This window comes from Ictalurus furcatus, chromosome 4 (genome assembly GCF_023375685.1).
Source record: "Ictalurus furcatus strain D&B chromosome 4, Billie_1.0, whole genome shotgun sequence".
Taxonomy (NCBI): domain Eukaryota; kingdom Metazoa; phylum Chordata; class Actinopteri; order Siluriformes; family Ictaluridae; genus Ictalurus; species Ictalurus furcatus.
This window is the reverse complement of record NC_071258.1, coordinates 27,023,219-27,041,744: the sequence shown is the minus strand read 5'-3', so window position 1 is coordinate 27,041,744 and position 18,526 is coordinate 27,023,219. Positions and strand designations below refer to the sequence as shown.

At 37.8% G+C, this 18,526-nt stretch overlaps 1 protein-coding gene across 1 annotated transcript; it reads left to right on the top strand.

Moving 5' to 3' along the window:
- Positions 1 to 10,277: 10,277 nt before the first annotated feature.
- Positions 10,278 to 17,310, top strand: aqp11 (aquaporin 11). Its single transcript, XM_053623469.1, has 3 exons — positions 10,278 to 10,920; positions 14,207 to 14,323; positions 16,972 to 17,310. Exons 1-3 carry the CDS (start codon positions 10,311 to 10,313, stop codon positions 17,079 to 17,081), a joined length of 837 nt encoding a protein of 278 aa, XP_053479444.1. The 5' UTR covers positions 10,278 to 10,310; the 3' UTR covers positions 17,082 to 17,310.
- The last annotated feature ends 1,216 nt before the right edge of the window (positions 17,311 to 18,526 follow it).

Below are 18,526 nucleotides of genomic sequence, written 5' to 3'. Positions count from 1 at the left end.
TACAATGGGCGAAAGAGTTCAAACATTTAGTAAAACATTTCTAGAAATGTTCAGAGTGTAATAATTAAGTTTAAAACTGGCTTTATGGTCGCGGTGGGGGGTGGGGTGGGGTAATCTGTTTTAAAAACACACAAGCTAGTGGTGAAAACTGAAGGAAATATTTATTCTTTGTACAGAATTGTTTTTGCACATCTTTATGTATATCTAACAAACGCAAACACACAGATTAAATTTCCTAATTGTTCTAGTTTCTAATATATTTTTGAAAACGAAACGCATCGGTCAAGTTTTTATAAGCTGAGAGAGAGTCAGAGAGAGAGACAGACAGAGAGAGCACAGACAGAGAGAGCGAGAGAGAGACAGAGAGGGAGACAGAGAGCAAGAGCGAGAGAGAGACAGAGTGACAGAGAGAGAGAGGGAGAGAGACAGAGAGAGAAGGAGAGAGAGACAGAGAGAGAACAAGAGAGAGACAGAGAGAGAGGGAGAGCGAGAGAGACAGAGAGAGAGAGCAAGAGAGAGACAGAGTGACAGAGAGAGAGAGGCACAGAGAGAGACAGAGTGACAGAGAGAGAGACAGAGAGAGAGGCACAGAGAGAGCGAGAGAGAGACAGAGAGGGAGACAGAGAGCAAGAGCGAGAGAGAGACAGAGTGACAGAGAGAGAGAGACAGAGAGAGAGAGAGGGAGAGAGACAGAGAGCGAGAGAGACAGAGAGAGAGAGGGAGAGCGAGCGAGAGACAGAGCGAGAGAGACAGAGAGAGAGAGGGAGAGTGAGAGAGACAGAGAGAGAAAGGGAGAGCAAGAGAGAGAGAGAGAGCGAGAGAGACAGAGAGAGAGAGCAAGAGAGAGACAGTGACAGAGAGAGAGACAGAGAGAGAGGCACAGAGAGAGAGAGAGAGAGAGAGAGAGAGAGAGAGAAAGGCACAGAGAGAGACAGAGAGAGCAAGAGAGAGAGACAGAGAGCTGCTGTGAGGAAACTGAGCAATAAATAAATAAATAGTAATAAATCTGAGCAGTGTGCAGTGCTGCTTAGGCAGAAATATAAAGTTAATGGTTTCATTCTGGTCAGCGATGCTTTGTTCTTCATTGCTGTCGTGTGTAATAAAGCTAGGAGTTGTGTGATTTAGGAGACAGAGGGAGGGAAGAGTTTTTGCGGAGCCACAGATGGACAAAAGCGATGAGAATCATTAGAGATCAGCAGAAAATTAAACCGTAATAGTCAGAAATGTATTTTATTCTGGGGTTTTTTGTGAGTGAGGTAAGTGTCTGATTACACACCGTGACTAACGGTGAAGTCGTGATGCTCTAACACCCGTATCAAACACCTCTACATACAGCTGTAACATAAATACTGAGGATATATGCACCGTTATAGGAAGATGGCAATCATTTACAGTTGTGTAAATATGTTTTACGCAAAGGACTGTTTAGAGTGAGGATTTTCTGGTTCCTTTTATGAGACATGCAGATGTGTCTCACTGTCTGTTCATTTCTTTCGACACAGGAAGACGGAGGGAGGAAACATCGTTTGACCCGCCGTTTGCTGCCGACGAGCTCCACTACAACACAGAGTAGACTACGAGGTTGACGTCCACATGCCTGACCAGCATGAGCAAGATGGTGGTGATGAGCATGAGGTGCCTTTTAGATGCTCATCCCCTTTACCAGGACCATCTGCTCTGAGAATGTCACCCTTTTCCTAAGGCAGTCTCCTGTAAGAAGCCCACCCCCTTTGAGAATCACACCCCCTTTCAGTTAGCACCTCATACTCACCACCTCGTCATAAAATGTGTAGTAAGTATCAGTGGTAAGTATTTTACACCTAGATTCCAGCATTATTATTATTATTATTATTATTATTATTATTATTATTATTATTATTGTCATTGTATTATTATTATTATTGTCATTATTATTATTGTTGTTGTTGTTATTTTATTTGTGCTAATTATTTCACCTGTAGGCTCTTGCAGTAGTCTTTTTTTTATTATTTGTGATAAGTATTTAACCCCTAGACTCCAGCATTATTCTTTTTTTATTTTAAATAATGTATAATTTATATTAATTACATTTATGTGGATCTAATTAGTGCAGACGTATGGTGTATTCATGTAAATATGTATATATTACGTTTTTAAGGAATAACAGACTAAATTAATACATGTAAAGACTAAAAGTGTCTTTTCTTACAACACACGATAAGCATTTCTCATTGCTTTCACATATACTTACAATGTAGAAATTCTCCTTCAGTTGAAACCTTGGTGTTCAGAAGTAATTACACTGTTCTCCTCACACAAGCAAATACACTCTAGCAACAGTCTGAAGCTGTTAAATCTGTATAATTAATAATCTGGTGTTAATTTAATGCCAAATAAACTGGTAATAGATTAATCTCAAGGTGCAATTTTGCTGTTAAGATTTTAAAGTAAATTCTCACAAATGATTGCAGCAGGTACAGGTGAAACTTACAAACTAACACAACACGATGAAGAAACTGAGTTCAGGAGGGTTTGCTTAACTAGTTTCCATTTTTGTCTAAGCATGAATGAAATTGAAAGAAAATGCTATCTGGATTTTTATTTGTTCTGTGTAGTTGTCATAGCCAATACTACTCTGAATATAATCAGATAGAGATAAAAATTTAGAGTAACAATAAAACACAAGTTCAATAGTCAATGAATATTAATAGTCATGAAAACATTGTTTCACTTGATTTATGCTACAAATGTGTTGATTATGTTGATTCATCGCTCGTATCGCACAAAAACAGACGACACTTTCATTGTTAAAAGTGATCTAGCAGAGGTAAATTTCAAATATTACACAGATTTGCCATCAATATTTTATAAGGGAGTTATAGACCCCCAGTTATGTATCGCCAATGCTTAAGACCCCCAATGGGAACAAAAAGTGAGGGCCAAGGGTTAGCAAGGGTTAGCATCAACACTGAATCAAAGAAAACATATTTAACCATCTCAGGGATCTCTATAGTATTATCAAATGCACAATGATAATGCATCCATGATAATGGTATAAAGACATTAATGCCATGTTAAAGATATATTTAAAATATTCATTTTAAGTTAATAATTTACTTTCAGTCTATAATTTGGGTACCATAGTTGCTGTACACACTATAATTGTGTCTTAGCACATAAAAAAAAATGATAATAACATGAACAAGTGCATAACAAAGTGGAAAAATACAATACATTACAGCAGAGTTTATTTAAAGCACAGGAGTAAGGAAGCAGTAAGGAGACACTGACCTAATACATACGCACACACACGCAAACACACACACACACACACACACACACACACTGTCTCATCTGAAGATTGCAGGTTATGAGACTAGATTTCCATATTTGTTATCTTTTAGCTCTAAAACAGACTTCAGATTAAGGCATTTATATTTATGTCTACAGACAACTGACAAGAAAAAGAAGAAAAGTGCCAATGAAAGTGGCTGTGGTACCACACACTCTTCACTCTGCTTCACCAATATATGGTATTTTGCATATATATATATATATATATATATATATATATATATATATATATATATATATATATATATATATATATGTATATATATATATTGCTGTTGTTGTTTTTTTTTTTTTTAAGAACAAGGAAATCTAAAGGTTAGACACTTGAACCTTTAATAAAAATATCTTGTCATTCCACTGTGTTAAATGATTGTGTCTTGTCTTAGCTCTCTTGCTGTATTGTTCAGAAGGCTGTATTGTTCAAAATACATTTGAACTTGGTACAAAATTCATGCCATTCTCTTACCTCTTCTGGTATCTCCATTATGGGGAACCTGACTGGAGGCAAACACGCTCCTGTACAAGTTCAGGACTCTACCTCAGTGGTAAACACTACAGCAAAACTAAAGGTTAGTTTCGCTGTTCAAGAACAAGGAAATCTAAAGGCTAGTCACTTGAACCTTTAATAAAAATGTCATGTTGTTCCACCCGGCTAAAGAGTTTTGTTTTGTCTTACCTTTCTTGCTCCTTCAATCACGGTATCCCTGCCTTGAGACACAGAAGCTCCTGTACAAGTTCAGGTCTGTACTTCGTTTGTAAACTCTAAGGCAAAACCAGCTGAAAAACAATGTTCGTCACTCTGGTAAATTACAAAGAAATCGAAAGGCGACGAACTTGAACTTTGTACAAAAGTCATGCCACTCCGCTGTGCTAAAAACCTGTGTCTTTTCTTACCTCTTCTGCTCTCTCCATTATGGGGAACCTGACTGGAGGTAAACACGCTCCTGTACAAGTTCAGGACTCGGTGATGAAGACTACAGCAAAAATAAAGCTTAGTCACTCTGTTGAAGGAAATCTAAAGGATAGTCATATAAACTTTTTTTAATGTAATGTTGTTCCCCTATGCTAAAGAGTTTTGTTTTGTCTTACCTCTCTTGCTACCTTAATCACTGTGAACCTGACTTGAGACACAGAAGCTCCTGTACAAGTTCAGGACAAGACCATTTCTGTAAACACTAGGGCAAAACTAAAGGTTAGTCACTTTGGTAAATTAGAAGAAAAATCTAAAGGCAATGCACTACAACTGTACGTCATTCTGCTCCAATATATTAAAAACTTGTGTCTTTTTATTCCTCCCTTGCCACCTTAATCATGGTGTACCTGTCGAGGCAAATGAGCTCCTATACAAGTTCAGGTGACCAGTCAGGACTTGACCTCTGAGGTAAACACTATAGTGAAAGCAGTGAAAAAACTAAAGTCTAGACACAATGACAAACTTATTGTACAAATCCAAAATCTAGGAACCTGAACTTTTAGAACAGTCTTGGTGCTCTACTATGATTCACACTTATGCCTTTTTTTTTCTTCTTTTTACCTATTCTGCTCTCTCCATTATGGGGAACCTGAGTGGAGGTAAACACGCTCCTGTAGAAGTTCAGGACTCGGTGATGAAGACTACACCAAAAATAAAGGTTAGTCATTCTGTTAATGTAAATCCAAAGGATAGTCATTTAAACTTTTTTTTAATGTAATGTTCTCCTACGCTAAACAGTTTGTTCTTGTCCTCCCGCTTTTGTTACCTTAATCATGGTGAACCTGTCTTGAGACACAGAAGCTCCTCTACAAGTTCAGGAATCAGTGATGAAGACTACGGCAAAACCAAAGGCAAAAATAAAGGACAGTCACTCTGTTCAAGTAAATCTAAAGGACTGGCATTTGAACTTTTTAAAAAATAAATTTTTACTGTAATGTTGTTCCCCTACGCTAAACAGTCTGTTCTTTTTCTCCCTCTTGCTACCTTAATCATGGTGAACATGACTTGAGACAAAGACGCTCCTGTAGAAGTTCAGGTCTCTACCTCGGTGGTAAAGACTACCGCAAAACCAGCAGCACAACTAAAGTTTAGTCTCACTGGTCAAGAACAAGGAAATCTAAAGGCTAGTCACCTGAACCTTTAATAAAAATGTCATGTCTTGTCTTACCTCTCTTGCTATCTCAATCACGGTGTCCCTGTCTTGAGGCACAGAAGCTCCTGTAGAAGTTCAGGTCTCTAGGTTGGTGGTAAACACTACAACAAAACTAAATGTTAGTCACTCTGGTAAAATTACAAAGAAATCGAAAGGCAACAAACTTGAACTTTGTACAAAAATCATGCCACTCCACTGTGCTAAAAACCTGTGTCTTTTCTTACCTCTTCTGCTCTCTCCATTATGGGGAACCTGACTGGAGGCACAGAAGGTCCTGTACAAGTTCAGGACTTGGTGATGAAGACTACGGCAAAAATAAAGGTTAGTCTTGCTGTTCAAGGAACTCTACAGGATAGTCAGTTGAACCTTTAATAAAATCGCCATGTTGTTCCACTCGGCTAAACGGTTTTGTCTTTTCTTATTTCTCTTGCTACCTTAATCACAGTGTCCCTGTCTTGAGGTAAACACACTCTTGTACAAGTTCAGGACTAGACCTTTTCTCTAAACACTAGGGCAAAACTAAGGGTAGTCACTTTGGTAAATTGAAAGAAAAATCTAAAGGCAATGCACTTGAATTTTTCACGCCACTCCACTATGCTAAAAACTTTTCTTATCTCTTTTGCTATGTCCATTATGGGGAACCTGACTGGAGGAACAGAAGCTCCTGTACAAGTTCAGAACTTGGTGATGAAGACTACAGCAAAACCACCGGCAAAAATGAAGATTAGTCACTCTGTTCAAGGAAATCTAAAGGATAGTCACTTGAACCTTTAATAAAAGTGTCATGTTGTTCCACTTGGCTAAATAGTTTTGTCTTTTCTTATTTCTCTTGCCACCTCTATTACGGTATCCCTGTCTTGAGTAAGGATAAACATTACACTACACAGCATTTTTAAAACCACTTTCTCAAAATAATTTCTATATTCAGAACCAAAAATCTCTTTCTAGATTAGCTGAATTCATTACATTTATTTTTCATGTTTATTCCTATGCCTAATATTCAGAGGTTATTGCAGAAGAATTTCCCAAAATGTTGGTTATTGTTGGATTTGCAGTAGATTTCATACTGGGAAAACTGTCATATTTATTATAACGGTGCCTGGTATTTTCAGTAAAGAAATGATGTAATGAAATAAATCATTCTAGCAGCATCATGAGTGTTTAAATGCACATTTAATTTTACGAAGCCTCATTCACAAGTTCCAATAGAAAAAAAAAATACTTAAGATTGATTGTGATATATATTGCTGTAAAAAAAATGACCCTATTCATCTGTAGTGAAGTTCCTAATTTACCTCTTCATTTTGCACATTATTTTCATCCTCATTCTGGATTTTCATGTGGATATTATAGTTCTTATTAATCTTACTGGCTTTTTTTTAAGGAACTTCTGTCAAATCTAGCAAACATTCCAGAGATTTAAAGTTCCACGTGGGACAGTGTGTTGCCAGATCCAGCGTTTGGGTGCTCCTGTGTGGGTTTTGTTTGTGCACCAAACCTTGTGGCTAGCCGGATAGAGTTTAAAAGAACGTTGGTTAATTATATTTCAAGATCACATACAGGTATAGACTCTGGATACTTAATGGTTTCTATTTTTACTTGACATTCTTTCTGATAGGGAAACAGTTGCAGGGTTTTACATAGCTACAAGGGCTTCAGAAAAATGATTAAGGTGTAATTATCACCACATCTGATCACTCTTAGTAAGTAAGTTTTATTTAGAAAGCACCTTTCACACAGCAAAGTTGACCAAAGTGCTGAACAGAGTAAAGAAAAGTAAAATAGAAAACAGAATAAAACCAAATAAAGACAGACAATAGACATTAGTAAAAAAAAAAAAAAATCGGAATAAAACGCCTTTGAGAAGAGATATGCTTTCAGCATCTTTTTAAAAATGGTAATTGAGGGTGCAAGGCAGATGTCCAGTGGCAATTGATTCCATAAACGAGGGGCAGCAGCTAAAAAAGCTCTATCCCCCTTAGTTTTTAAACGGGATCGAGGGCCATACAGAAGAAACCTAAAATGGGATCGAGGGACATTCAGAAAAAACCTATCAGAAGATCTTAAAAATCTACTAGATGAACGTGGTGTAAGAAGATCTTTGAGATAAGAAGGAGCTTGATCATTAAGAGTTTTAAAAACAACAGAATCTTAAACTGGATCCTAAAATGCACCGGGAGCCAATGGAACGATGCTAAAATTGTCATGACATGATCAAATTTCTTTGCCCTGGTCAACAGCCTTGCAGCTGCATTCTGAACCATCTGGAGACGAGCAAGAGATGACTGAGGAAGGCCCAAATACAAAGGATTACAATAATCTAAGCGCGATGTGATAAAAGCATGAATAACCTTCTCCAAATCTTCGAAAGACAAAAATGTTTTAAGTTTAGAAATAACCCGTAATTGATCAAAAGTATTCTTAACAAGCTAATTTATTTGCTTGGTTAAGCATAATTCTTGATTTCACTCTTGATCTAGATTACACATATGTATATCACAGATAGGTGATAAAAGACTTACAAGGTGAGTAACAAGGTGTTTGTCCACCATGAGAAACCAGCGAACAGCTTCAGTGCACATCGACATAGATTGTACAAGTCTCTAGAAGTGTACTGGAATGATGAATACCAAGATTTTCCCTCAGTTGGTGCTTTTATGATGCAGGTAGAGTGCACGGTCTAACACGACACTCCAAAATCTCCCATAGATGATTCAGTTGGGCTGTGATCTGGTGACTAGGAAGGCATATGATTTACATCATTTCATATTCATCAAAGCATTCGGTGAACCCTGTGGATGGGGGCGGGGCCATCCTGGAAGAAAATGTTTCATCAAATGATGAAATCGGTCAGTCAGAAGAGTTAGATCCTGTGTGGGTGAATTTTACTTACCGCTTAAGATCTTCTCAAATGTACAGTGCACTCAAATGTACAGTTACTCTAGAAGGACTTAAGCAGTAAATATAATTCACCCCAACAGGATCTCTGTAAATCAATACAAAGCTACCCCCCCCCCCCACCACCACCACTTTTTAAAAATACTAGTGGAAATTCATCGACCACTTTAATCATGCAACATACGTGACAAAAGTGACGACACTTCACATATAATCATTATCATGAACACTGACATGAAACAATTAGCGACATAAGGAAGAATATACTTAATCTAGAAAAAAATACTGAATGACCAATTTTCTTGCTCATGTATTTCTGTTAATTTCTGTATGTTTTGCAATGTAGTTTTGAATTCTATTAAAGTTTTAGAATTTATATAAACAGTTTCAGGAATGTTTTGCCAAAATACACAGCTACATTTAGGCAATTTTAGCTACTATATCTATCTCTATCAGCAATTTTATGAAATACCTGAATGTAGGAGTTTTATTTTTAAAAAATAATAATAAAAAAAACTATGCTAAATGCAAATAAGAACCTACAACATTTATTTTAAAAAATACTTTAAAAAAAAAAATGTTATAATATACAATAATACCTTTATTTATTGTCTACCAAAACTGTCTTAGGGGAAAAAAATCCCATGAATTTACCTTAAAAACACCCTACTGTTTAGAAAGGCACAAAGAATTATAATAAAAAACTAATTCAAATTGTATACTAATACAATAATAACAGCAACAATAATAACAACAACAACAACAATAATAAATATAGCTGCAAGCAGCAATGGCGGATTCCTCCTCTATATTGCGGACCATTTCAAAATTGCCATGGTAGAGAAATGTATCCCATAGGTGCAATATTTCAACGTGTTTGGATCAATGGCAGATTTTAAGTTAATTTTTGTAGTTTTCCACAAATGGTCATTGTAGAGAAAAATCAATGAGAATTTTGGAGAATTACTTCCAGCTGATACAACGCTATTTTAACATTATTTTGAATTTATTCCTGCTGCTATAACATTAATTTGATTTACTCTGTGCTGATATCTCAATCTAAGACAAACACCGCCATATAGTGGACGATAAATATATTTTTAAACATAAAATAACAGATAATATTCTTTTTTAAAATCATTGTTTTTGGAGATATGAGGTTGCCGTAGCACATGTTAACATACTGTAGTGCCTTCTTTGTGTGTGGCACAGGTCAAGTCCGTAAGCAAATGTTCCAGTGATTTATGGACACGAGAAATACGTGCAACAGTTGTCAATTCACCAATATGTAAATAGTTAGGCCAATTTTGATTTGATTCCTTATGGCTTATCACCCGATAAAAAGACATGTATCCCACACATATGTACCACAGTTCAAGTCAATCAGACCTATGGTTCATGAGGAGAAGATTTTTGTAGTTTTGGACAAATTTTCACTGTAGGGGGAAATCTATCATGGCGGACATTATGTGTCCCAATGGCTTTTTTGTTCCCCATGAGAAATAAGGCATGTATACCAATCTTCAGACATGTTGGACTTATGGGGCTGCGGGAAAATCACGTAGACTTTGGGCGTGGCCTGTAGCGCCACCTATGGGCTCACGTGGGCCATTTGTGGTATTGCAGCTACTCCTGGCCTGTAGCATCAATGTGGCAAATTTAAAACTTTTTACCATTCTGATCTAGTTATTGGACACTTTAGGGAGATAAGGAGAATAATAATAATAATAATTAAGAAGAAAAGAAGAAGAAGATTACTAACAATAGCAATAGGTTTCCCCCTGACGGAGGAATCCTAACAACAACAACAACAACAACAACAATAATCGTTTCCGTATTTAGGGCAATTGTAAAGGTTCATTCAGCGTAACCTGGCAACATTAGGGCAGTGGGCGGGGCGTAACAGTAAAGTTACAGAGCCGGTCTGAAAATGAAAGAGATGGCACAGACGTGATGAATTCCGCGGAGATGGCGGTCGTAGCAGTGTCTCTGTGCGTGCTGGTGGGGATCGTGTTTGTGTGTGAGATTGCGCGGAGAGCGACTCTGAACTTGCTCACCGGAAAGAGGCGAGATTGCGGAATCTACGCAGCGGAGATCATTTCTACGATTCAGCTCTGCGCATGCTCTCACGAGTTGAAGCTGCTGTCCGAAGATGCACCCGAAATCGCCCTGAGCTTCACCTACGTTATAACAGTGGTCCACGCGCTGACGTTCCGCGGCGCTACCGGTAACCCCACCGCGATGCTCGAGCGCTACTGGTGCGACTCTCTGGGCGGCGCGTGCGCACTGCGGAGGACCGCATGCCAGTTTGCGGCGGCCGTTGCGGCGGGTTTGGCCATGCGCCGCGCGTGGGCTCTCGGATTCTCGGATCTGCACGTGCGCCACGAGCGCTCCGGCTTCGCGTGCGCGAGTCCGCTCGCGAACGTGCATCTGCTGGAAGCCGTGGCCGTGGAGCTCGCGTGCGCCTTTGTTGTGCACGCCGTGGTGACTTTCACGCGCGGTGTGGAAGAGAAGTACAGAGTGCACGCTGTAGCCGCGGTGATCACGACAGTAGTGTATGCAGGTGTGTCTTTATCTAGTGCCCTTAGCGCAGAGTTCTAACTCAGTGAATGAATGAATGCCTTTTATTGTCACTATACACATGTACAATGAAATTAAGAGCCACTCCTTTTTGTTCCGTGCCAACATGTACATAAAATAAACAAGATAGAATAAAATAAAATTCAAGCACAGTACAGAACACCAGCACGCTAATGAATTCCCAAAATGCATTGCAGTTTTGCAGTGTATAATGTCTAATGTAGGTCTATGTCCAACTCATATGAAGCGTTTTCAATGATTTTTCTGTGGGCAGTTAAATGCAATTCTTGCTCATAAACCCTTTATGTGGTTATTATGAGCAGGGAATGTAAAAAGCTGCAGTGCATGATGGTTACAGAACCAGAAATGGCTAATAATCAATAAACACTTACATCTGGACTGTACTGTAGCCTACATTTCAATAATAAGCGAGCAGGATGTGCTGTTATAGGAAAACAATCAATCACACTACCATGTTCTTGATTATATTCCTGTAACATCCTGTCAAACATTCAAAACATTTATTATGAGCATGCTCCAAAAGTGATGGATTCCTCGTGCGCGACAGCAATTTGCCAATTGATTACATTCATTAAAGAGCAACATGTCAGGGTTTTTTTTTTATCCGGTTATAGATACATTTTTGTGGAACATGTGCAAGAAGTTAATAAGTCAAAAAATTTTTTTTTAAAATAATAATAATAAATGCAGATTGTCATGTTATAGAGAAATCGCTACACAAACACAAACTCCTCAGTCCTGAAGACTTTCCTGTGGTGGAAAACTTGCTGTCACAAAGCGCAGATACCTGAGACTCCTTCCATAAATGACAAATAACCATGTTAAATAAACATTTATGGAACCGCTATCAGAGCCGTACTGTTATAGAAAATTCATTAACACCGTTAGAGGATGCAACAGCACTGTTGTATAACATGGTAATAACAACATGCATAACCCTGTATGCTCGGGCTTTTTTGATTCGTTGTCTTGTTAAAACAAGAAGCCCAACTTTGATCGTGTGTATCGTGCGAGTTGTCGTGGAAATTAGACAACACTCGCAGACTCATCCTCTGAGGTGAAAAAGGTTTATTACCGAAAGCTGGTTAATAGAGGATAGAATAAAGCAGGATAGAATAATGAGAGCGCTCTGAGGTGCTTGTGCTGAACATCTGCTATATATATGAAACACAGAGCATGACACACTTTTGTGTACCGATAAGAAGCAGTTTCAGGCAGTTCAAACAGGCTTTGTTTTAGGGTCTTCGAATATTCACAGACGAACCTTGAACAGAAGAACATGTTTGTGTCTCTGTAAGCAGATAAACATTCTGTACTGATCTAAATGATATGACATGGCCTTCTTAGGCGCTCTCCTCTGATGAACATGAACAGAACAAGAACAAAAGTATTACAAAGTAAAAATGTATAAATTCCCTAACAGAGTTCAGCACACAGGACAATTCCACAAGTGCAATCCGCTTCCAGATTCACTGCGCGTATGTTTCCAGTGTTAATGTGAAGATTCCATGAACGGCCCACTCTGGTGGTATTTCTGACTTTATCGAGGTGTTGCGGTTTGTCTGTCGATGTTGCAGAGCCAATGCAACTTTGGTTTCTGTTTGATCCTAATTACAGTGTCATTATAGTCCAGCGTGTTATATCTGAGGCAAATGTAAACATTCCTGAGGCTTTTGTCTTGTTCCTACTGTCACTAACTCAATGGTTACATGCTAGCTGGCTAAATCTTTATGCTGCATTCGCGTGCGAGTGGATATAACAAGTCTACACACCCCTTGTTAAAATGGCAGGCTTTTGTGATGTAAAATAAATGAATAAATAAAATGAAAGCAAGATAAATCATGTCAGAACTTTTTCAACCTTTAATGTAAAATAGCAAACTATAAAAATGAAGTGAAAAACAATCAGAAACAAAACAATTTTTTTTTACCTGGTTGCATAAGTGTGCACACCCCTAAACTAATACTTTATTGAAGCACCTTTTGATTTTATTATAGCGCTTAGTCTTTTTAGGTTAGAATCTATTAGCGTGGCACTTCTTGAATTCTTGGTAATATTTTACAACTCGTTCTTGCAAAAATGTTCTAGACACATCAAATTTGCGAGGGCGTCTCCCGTGCACAGCCGGCTTCAGGTCAGGTCATAGATTTTCCATTGGATTCAGGTCTGGCCTCTAGTTGCTCATTCAGAAACATTGATCTTCTTTTGGTTAAGCCATTCCTTTGTTGATTTGGATGTATGCTTTGGGTCGTTGTTGTGCTGAAATTTGAAATTCTTTTTTTTTTATCTTCAGCTTATTAGCAGACGCCTGAAGGTGTTGCACCAAAATTGACTGGTATTTGGAGCTAATCATGAGTCCCAGCACTTTGATTAAAAAAAAAAACAAACAAAAAAACCCTGAAGCAAAGCAGCCCCAGAGTATGATGCTGCCACCACCATGCTTCATCATGGGTATGGTGTTCTTTAGGTGATGAGCTGTCTTGTTTTTTTTTGTGTGTGTATGTTTTTTTTGTTTGTTTGTTTTTGCACCAAACATACCTTTTGGAATTATGGCCAAAATGTTCAGCTTCAAACATTCGAGTTCAAAGGAGAAAAAAAAACCCAACCATGTTCGTCTTTTGTTAGCAACAAGCTTATCAGCTGACTGTGATGAGCGATGTAAATTTAGCAAACCGTATAGTCCTTGTTATAGACTGAACCAGCTAGTATGTTGATTGATATAAAGCAAATACTATTACATACAACATAACTCATTTAAAGATAAGAAGTGGTACTTTGTTTACTGCTGATGCTGTGAGCAACCATGTTGATTTGATGTCACTTCCTGAGTTCAAAAGTAGGAATTCCAAGTACGAGCACCTAGTCGGTGTTCAGAAATAGCAAATTACGAACTTTAGTCAAATGCGGCATTCGCCTCAATCTTTAGAGAGCTTATGCAATGTGTCCATGTTTCCCAGTTGCCTAGCAACAATCTTCTTACAACTTTAACCACTAGAACGGCGAGCACATTGTTTGTTCGGCAGCCTTTGTCAAATGTCACAAGTTTATTTCTGTATTTCTTTATTTTGAGCACGTTGAAGCTTTGTGATACTCTTGACAGAGGTAGGCAAGGCCGTGTTGAGAGCAGAACTGTGAGCGGTGGGGGTGCAAGGCCTGTTTTGGCAACACTGGAGTAGAGCTAACATGCGTAGTCGTCACTGCAGCCTTCTGTTTCTCGTTATTTCAGTCTGACCTGTGGTTCTCTTCAGGTGGCAGTACAACAGGAGCAGTGTTTAACCCGGCGCTGGCTTTCTCAGCACAGTTCCCCTGCAGCGGCAGCACATTTGCAAAGAACAGCCTCGTCTACTGGCTGGGACCGGTTTTAGGTAAGACACATACTTGCATAATATTCATTATACGTTATCTCTTCTGTTAATTCTGTAAAACAGCTTATTGTACGTTTTTAATTCATTTGCAAGGGGATAATTACTGTGTAGTTGTATGCAGTCACAAATCAGTAGTTGTAGAAACGTCGACATGGTGCTGAAATGTTCGGCTGTGTTTCAGAACTGTTTTTGACACATGAATAGCAATAATATACTTAATATTTCAGATATTATCATTTCTGTGCAAGACAACCGATGTACCTTCATTACTACTGTTCTTAACCAGCTGATCCTGCAAACTGTTACCGCACCGAAGTTCTCTAACAGAACGTCCTGAATCGTTTTATTCCTCTTATACCACAGCAATTTCTCTATAATTATACATTCGTATTTATTTATTATTATTGATCGGTTTACAGTTATGTTTAAGGTTGTTAAACATCCACAATACAAATTAGTTCCAGTTATAACTTCGGTTATAGCAGCTCTAGGTAGAGTTAATAAGACAACAACAACAAAAAAGCCCTCCATCCTGAACACTTTCCTCTGACTGTTACAAAGCTGGAGATTCCTTCCGAAAATGCTAAATAAAAAAATACCTCTCCTCACAGGAAACGTCACCATATCAACGTTTACACACGTTTTTTAAAAATCCGTTCATGTGGCATGTCCATCACACAATCCCTGTGTAAGCTGTTGCTATAGAAATGATATGGTGTTAAAACAAGCGCATTAATATAAACCTGCTGTCAGAGCTGCTTGTACAGGAAATGAATGATTCCTTCTGACCAATCAGAATAGAGCATGTAGTCTTTTAATTTGGCTTAGCTAAAATGTAGCTTAGCTAAAAATTGCTTGAACATTGTTTATTATTTATAACGTTTTTAAGAACGATACGTCACATTCTGTATGTACACTCACTGTCCAGTTTATAAGGAACGCCTGTACACCTGTACATTGATGCAGTTATCTAATCAGCCAATCACGTGGCAGGAGCACAATGCATAAAATCATGCAGATACAGGTCAAGAGCATCAGTTAATGTTCAAATCAAACATCAGAATGGGGGAAAAAGTGTGATCTCTGTGTCTTTAATCGTGGCATGGATGTTGATGCCTGATGGGATGGTTTGAGTATTTTAGAAACTGCTGATCTCCTGGGATTTTTACACACACACACACACACACAACAGTCTCTTGAGTTTACACAGAATGGTGCGGAAAAACAAAAAACATTGAGAGAGTGACAGTTCTGTGGGAAGAAAATGGCCATTGTTTTGAGCTGCCAGGAAGGATATATATTAGAGATGGCCGATCCAATGATATATCCTGTCAATCAAAAGAGGGCGGGAAAACACATGGATTTCATGCTGTGTGTAAAGATGATGTCTCTTGTGTGGAATGACAACAAAACTGCAATTCGTAATCTCTGTAATCTCTGCGCTGCTAAAATTTTACACCGGAAGTGAGCAGCAGTGAAGCGGGAGTTTCGGCATCGAGTCAATTTTTTTTCCCGCGCTGCTCACATTGAATTCAAGCGCCAGTACACTGTTTAACGATTTAAATGAAGATGTGTTGATAAAAAAGTATATATAGCACAGAAAAATTTGTAGAGTAGTATATTTCATATCCAGTTAATGTTAATATGAGTTAATATCATCAAAATATATATATATTAGGCCTATATATTACCAGCTTGATGTTCAGTGATGAAGTAGAAATGTTTTTGTTTGTGGTGAGTGAATGTGAGACTACCAGGAGGTTTTTTAGAATTCAGTCAATGTTAATATGAATTAATAACATTCAATAAGTTAAGAAATCACATACTCACATCAGTTAATGTGAGTAATGTGTTTTCTGTTTCTGAGACCAGTTACTGTGAAACAGCTTGTTGAAACGGAGAGAATAAAGTTTTTATTTGCATTTTTTCAGAATTGTGGAATTAATTATTATTCATTTAAAAGAAGGCATAAAAGGCAGAACTATCGGTATCGGCCGATATCACTCTGAATAATCGGTTATCAGTATCGGCTGAGAAATTTAGTATCGGTGCATCTCTAATTTATATATGTATATATATATATATATATATATGCTCACTCACACGTTTTTAGTTTTTCGCACCATTCTGTGTAGACTGTGAGAATGTATTGAGTGTGAATCTCCCACGAGATCAGCTGTTTCTGAAATACTCAAATCAGCCCATTGGGCACCAACATCCATGCCATGCTCAAAATCACAGACTTTTTCTTCATTCTGATGTTTGCTGTGAATATCAACTGAAGCTCATGACCTGCATCTGCATGATTTTTTGCATTGCACTGCTGCCGCATGATTGGCTGATTAGATAACTGCATCAATGTGCAGGTGTACTGTTCTCTGTAAAGTGGACGGTGAGTGTATATCCTCAACTCTGGTACCCCCTTAGCCCTAAAATCTTAGGAACACCACTGCTAGTTTTTTCTAATCTTTACTATAGGATTTTTAGAAGTTTCCATTGAACTAATGCAAAAGTGAAAAAGCATGTACGCTGCTTTGCTGTACAAGTCTCTGCACCTTCTAGAGAGCAAAATAGTGCATCTTACAGGCTGTAATGCATGAGGCAGTAAAGCAGAAGTCTGTTTTTTCTTGTTTTGTGTGTGTGTGCAGGCGTGGCATGCTCTCTCCTGCTGTTTAATAAAGTCATTCTGGCTTTTACTGCAAAGAGCACAACTCATAAGGACCAGAACCTCCATGCTGTACAGAAGAAGAGAAACTAAACAAAACTGCAAGCGTGAACACGTACCGTCGGTCACGAGAAAGCTTTAAACGCTTTTTAATGTTTTAAAATGTTAATTTTTAAGACTATAAGTACAGTAAGGTACCGGTTTTATTAGTACCTGAAATAAGGGTTGGTTGAAATGGATTGTTTATTTTATTTTATTTTTTACCTAGTCTTACAGACATCCTGCAATGGTGAGAACGGTTAGGACGTATAAATGTGTATGTGTGTATATATATATATATATATATATATATATATATATATATATATATATATGTATACACACACACACACACACACATATTTATACGTCCTAACCGTTCTCACCATATATATATGTAGATAGATATGTGAACACCTAAACATTTAACTACTGCTGTTATTCAGAAATCTAGACAATACAGAAAGAAAAAACAACTGGAAATTAGCACAAACAACACACAATAGGTCAAAGAGATGAGATTTTGCAGGACTTTAATGCTTGGTGGAAAGATGATATACGGGTCCGATGTCATATTGTGAGAGGTAAATCAGAAACTGTTACATGGTTAACATTACTTTATACCAGGACAGATGAAGTCATAAAAGCTTTATTTCTTATTTCCATGACTGATATCATCAGAGCAAAGAATGTTATGTCTGCCTTGTTTTGACTAACTACTGAAGCTTGTGTTTAAATAATATTCCAATCACTTCATGGCTGCCATTTTATAAAGCATTGAATGTCATCCTCTTCGATAAGGAGGAAGTATGATTTGTACAACTTAGCCATAAGTAGGTACTGTGAAGGATTATAAAACATTTACATATACGGCATTTGGCAGACACCCTTATCCAGAGCGACTTACGTTTATCTCATTTATACAACTGAGGCATTCAGGGTTAAGGGTCTTGTGCAAGGGCCCAGCAGTGGAAGCTTGGCAATGCTGGGGCTTGAAATTCTGATCAGTAACCACTGAGCCACTACTACCCGGTGCAACCAGAGTGAATTTCTTTCATACATATCCAGTCTTAATATATGATTTCAAGTACATCACTAAAAATATCTAAAAGTATACTAAAAGCGCATCTCTGTAATGCAAATGCGACATTCCTGAAAGCAGAAATAGGTGATGAATATAAGCGTTAGGTTTAAGATTTGGTTGCTTCTTAGCATACAAGTAATTATTGCACTATTCCTTAAATAGCACTGATTATATTAATTATACGCACATTATTGCTGGAATTTCTGGCCAGGGATGAAAACTGCCAGTAGTTTGAGTTGAGAAAGTATAGTGAATATCTAACAAAGCACATTCCTAATACTGCTGACATGTAGAAACTGGACAAAATAAGTTAGTCACTTCTCATTTTAATTCTAATGTCTTGCAATAAAGGAATGCCAATATAGAGCAAACATATCCCTGTGTTTTTATTACTGTCAGAGGTTTCGTTAGTGCT

Bases quoted from the DNA above. Each gene is read 5' to 3' on its own strand.
- aqp11 (XM_053623469.1), top strand. From the start codon at position 10,311: ATGAATTCCGCGGAGATGGCGGTCGTAGCAGTGTCTCTGTGCGTGCTG. The intron at 10,921-14,206 runs GTGTGTCTTTAT...GGTTCTCTTCAG, and splicing joins CACGACAGTAGTGTATGCAG to GTGGCAGTACAACAGGAGCA. The intron at 14,324-16,971 runs GTAAGACACATA...GTGTGTGTGCAG, and splicing joins CTGGCTGGGACCGGTTTTAG to GCGTGGCATGCTCTCTCCTG.